Here is a 4,630-nt window from a genome sequence, read left to right on the forward strand (position 1 = left end):
TCAGAGAGATTGTTCTTGATGTGGAGAACAAACCCTACTGCTTGGACTTATAAGGTTTGACCCAGAAACGAACTGAAAGTTTTTAGAAGCTCCATGGCAAAATTTTTCTACAGTAATCGCGTTACCATTTTGAAGATTTGCCGCAGCTGGGTTGGAATTTGAAAATGAAACCAATTAGGGAAGGTGCGCTATTAGATAGGGGTTCTTTTGGGACTGGTTCGGTGGCTTTTGGACACCGAACGGCGGAGTAGCGACCATAAAGGCATGACTGCATTACTGTAGCGTGCAGTCATCCTGTACAGAGAGCATTTTCTGGTTTTTTCTCTCCCTCTTTCTTTTTGTGCTTGTCATGGAGTATTTTGGTAGGATCTTGAAGACATTGGAAACTACAAATGGTTTCAAGTACCATCCAAAGTGTGACAAACTAAGACTTATTCAACTTGGTTTTGCTGACGACCTACTTTTGGTTTTTAGAGGTGACACAACTTCCATCACTCATCTTTGTGACTGCTTTCTGAAATATTCGGCTGCATCAGGGCTGATTGCAAATATCTCCAAAAGCTCTGTTTATTTTGGTGGGGTTAAGGAAGTGGTACAACAATAAATTCTCCACCTGCTCGGGTTTGTTAAGGGTGAACTGCCATTTAGGTACCTTGGAGTGCCCCTTAGCACAAAAAGTTTATGGATTATGCAATGTCAATCTCTTCTAGAAACGATGACTGGTAGAATAACAACATGGACAACCAAATTTCTATCTTATACGGGCAGAGTACAACTTATCAAAAGTGTATTGTTTTCAATTCAGACATTCTGGTTCCAAGTATTTGTTCTACCAAAGAAGATTCTCAAAAAGATTGAAGCATTGTGTAGAAGCTTTTTGTGAACAGGTGGTGCTGATATATCCAAGAAGGCACTAGTTGCGTGGGACAAACTATGTTATCCTAAGTCAGCAGGTGGGATTAATCTTATACATGTCCAAATATGGAACAAAGCAGCCATTGCAAAATTATTGTGGAATCTAAGCAAAAAGAAAGACACACTTTGGATACAATGGGTACACATTTACTCTGTGAAGCAAGGGCTAGTATGGGATACATATCCCAAGCAAGCCTCATGGGTTATTCAGAATATATTCAAAGAAAAGAGATACGTTGAGGAGGTTGGGTACGACTGCACAAGATTCCAAGCAATGAAGAACTTCTCTATCAAAGAATTCTACCAAAAGTTAGTGGGTGTATTTCCTAAGGTGCCTTAGAGGAGATTAGTATGTAACAACTATGGAAGTCCTAAATGGATCTTTATTGTTAGATTGGCTGCATTGGGGAAATTGGCCACTAAAGATAGACTTACAAAGTGGGGAATGAATGTCGATATAAAGTGCCATTTGTGTTTGACTGAAAACGAGATAGTGTCTCACCTTTTCTTTGAGTGCCAATTTGCTTCTAACGTTTGGAACAAAATGCTTCGATGGAAAGGAATAAGTCGACAAGCTTTCAGGTGGAAGGAGGAGTTGGAATGGATGATAAACAACTGCAAAGGGAAGTCTGCCAGTTCTCACATCTATAGAATTGCTATTGCAGCTTGTATATACCATGTCTGGAAAGAGAGGAACCTGAGAATTTTTTAAGGCAAAAGTACAAGTGTAGAAGGCATTGTTAGAACTGTCATACAAGAGATCTACTACCTGGGAAGCTTGAAGTCCAAGATTAAGTCACAGCTGGAAAACCTGAATTTCTACCCTGTCTAGAACTAGCAATCAAGAATAGTAGTTAGAGTAGTAATGGTGTTGTTTGTTGTTAGACCTGTGATACAGGGTTCTAGCAATTTTTTTCTCTCTACATGTAGTTATTTCATAGGTTAATAAAATTCTTTTATTTACTAAAACAAAAGTTCTAACTTTCACCAATTAGTGCTGAAACCTTCTAAAAATATCCAAATGCAAATCCGGGCATACACCCGAGTCCAAAATCACCATCCGGACCTAACGAAATGATCAAAACTCTAATCCGGGGTCAAACACTCGAAAGTCAAACTTGGTCAACTCTTCCAACTTAAAGCTTCTTAGTTGAGAATCATTCTTTCAAATCAAATTCCGAATAATCTGAAAACCAAAACCGACGATTCGGACAAGTCATAATACATCATACGAAACTACTCAAGACTTCAAATAGCTGAACAGAATGCAAATGCTCAAAACGACTGATCGGGTTGTTACAGTATGAAGATGAGATAGCAGGTGCGCAAGGTCTGCTGTTAAGTGGGTTTCGCAGAAAAGAGGTTTTATCCGAAAAAGCGGGAGTGCAGGTGCGAGCCCAGGCTTCGCAGGTGCGGCAATGCCTGGGCAGTGTTTAAATTCAAAGGTTTCCGATATTTTTATCATTTTTGGACATTTGAAGCTTGGTTGGAGACGATTTTTTAGAAGAATTTCACTTAGATTTCTTGAGGTAACCCACTTTTGATCATTTTTACTCAATAATATTGAATACCCATTGATATTCCTCCATAGATTTGGTGTTTTTGAATTGAAAAATTGGGGATTTTGACCCATGTATTGGAGAGTGAAAATTGGAGGTTTAAGTGGCGATTTGGTGTCGGAATTTGGTAATTTTGGTATAGATGGACTCGTGGTTGAATGGGTGTTCGAATTTTATAACTTTTGTTAGATTTCGAGATGTGGGATCGGGTTGACGTTTTGAGTTGACTTTTTGACTTTTGATTAAGAACTTAGCATTTTCATATGGAATTGATTCCGATAGCCTGTGTTGATTGTATCGAGTTGTTTATCGTTAGATTCATGGCTTTCGGAGGCTGATTCGTGAGGCAAGGGCTTGCTAGCGAAGTGATTCGATTTGCTTGAGGTAAGTATCGTATTTAAACCCGGTTGAGGCACCAGTTGCCTGAATTGTTGTGATAGCCACGTGCTATTGGGTGCGCACATGCATGGGGATGAGCCCATGTGCAAGTACCGAGGTCATATATTCCTGTTCAGCTTTAAGTTATGATATCTCACATGTTGTAACAACTTATGTGATCTATTTGAGCCATGATGAGGCTACATAGAGGTTTAATCCCTGAACGAACTTGATAAATGCTTTTTCAGTGATGAAATTACCGATTTGAGCTACGATAGCACACTTTTCACATGCCTACATTTTAGCATGTCATTTATACATTCCAGGAGCATGAGAATCTTATTTCATTCACCATATACATGTATACTTATTTAATTTCTTTTGTATGATATGTTTGGACTGGAGGCATGTGACTATGCTGGGCGGATTATGTTATTGGTATGTGAGTTGTCCATGCAGTACGTGAGTTGCCCATGTGGATCCATATATAGATATTATTGGCACGTGAGTTGTCCGTGCGGATTCATATATTGATATTATTGACACTTGAGTTGTCCGTGTCACACGTGAGTTGTCCGTGCAGGTTCTATTGTTAGCATGTGAGTTGTCTGTGCAACATGTTGAATTTGCATTCTCTTGATCATTTATCTGATTTAATTGTTTCCTTCCTCTACATGCCATGATATTGTCTGAGCATGGTATTTTAGAAACTGTGCACTTGCACACACGGGTATTCTTCTCACGAAACTTGATGAGTTAGTTTTAAATATTGTTCTGTGCTAGTTTAAAAAGGCAAAACTGCACCAGAATAGATAGTATCCTCAATAATTTAAGCTTCTCTTACCTTGCCTTGTTGATTTACGATACTTATTGAGTTGGTTGTACTCACACTACTCTCTGCACCTCGTGTGCAGATTTAAGTATTTCTGGGCATGGTGGTTACTGATCTTGGAGTTTTTACCCGTTTGGAGATTATCGAGGTAGTTGCTCTCTATCTCTCAGTTTTACTTATACTATTCTACCCTCTTAGATAGTGTTTCAGACTACGTTATTGTATAGATGCTCATGAACTCAGTGACACCCAAATTTTGGGAAAGGCTGTATTCGAGTCGCAGTTGCTCATATCGGCTATTTATGAAAGTTATTCCTGTTAAACTTGCTTCACTTTATTTTTAGTATAAAAATGCCTTGTCTTATTGTGATTGTCGGCTTGCCTAGTTCTGTGATAGGCGCCATCACGACATGTTGAGTTTGGGGTCGTGAAAAGTTGGTATCAAAGCCTAGGTTACATAGGTCTCACGAGTCATGAGCAGGTTTAGTAGAGTCTTGCGGATCGGTACGGAGATGCCTATACTTATCCTCGAGTGGTTGCCGAATCCTTAGTAAAACTTCACATTCTTGTATTCTTGTCGTGGTAATTTGTTGATTCCATAAACTAAACTTCTGTTATTCTATTCTCACACAGATGGTGAGTACACGTTCTACCGGATCAGGCGGACGACCACCAGTACCACCAGCTAGGGCCACGAGAGGCTGGGGCTGCGGTAGAGGTCGAGGTACAGATCGTACAGCAGCTAGAGTAGCACCTGTAGACCCACCAGTTGCTTCAGCTCAGGAGCAGGTTCCAGATATGGTTGAGTCGGTGGGACCAACTCAGGCACCAGCTGCGCCTATTGTGATTCCAGGCCTTCAGGAGGCTTTGGCCCAGATATGGACTTTTTGCACTAGCCTTACTTAGGCGGTTTCAGTTCAGGCCGCACCAGCCACTTCTCAGGCCG

At 40.3% G+C, this 4,630-nt stretch overlaps 1 protein-coding gene across 1 annotated transcript; it reads left to right on the plus strand.

Moving 5' to 3' along the window:
* The first annotated feature begins 349 nt into the window (after positions 1-349).
* On the plus strand, positions 350-1,627 carry LOC142167226 (uncharacterized). Its single transcript, XM_075227384.1, has 3 exons — positions 350-575; positions 888-1,224; positions 1,309-1,627. Exons 1-3 carry the CDS (start codon positions 350-352, stop codon positions 1,625-1,627), a joined length of 882 nt encoding a protein of 293 aa, XP_075083485.1.
* Positions 1,628-4,630: the final 3,003 nt, after the last annotated feature.

Source organism: Nicotiana tabacum, chromosome 12, assembly GCF_000715075.1.
Source record: "Nicotiana tabacum cultivar K326 chromosome 12, ASM71507v2, whole genome shotgun sequence".
NCBI classification, from domain to species: Eukaryota; Viridiplantae; Streptophyta; class Magnoliopsida; order Solanales; family Solanaceae; genus Nicotiana; species Nicotiana tabacum.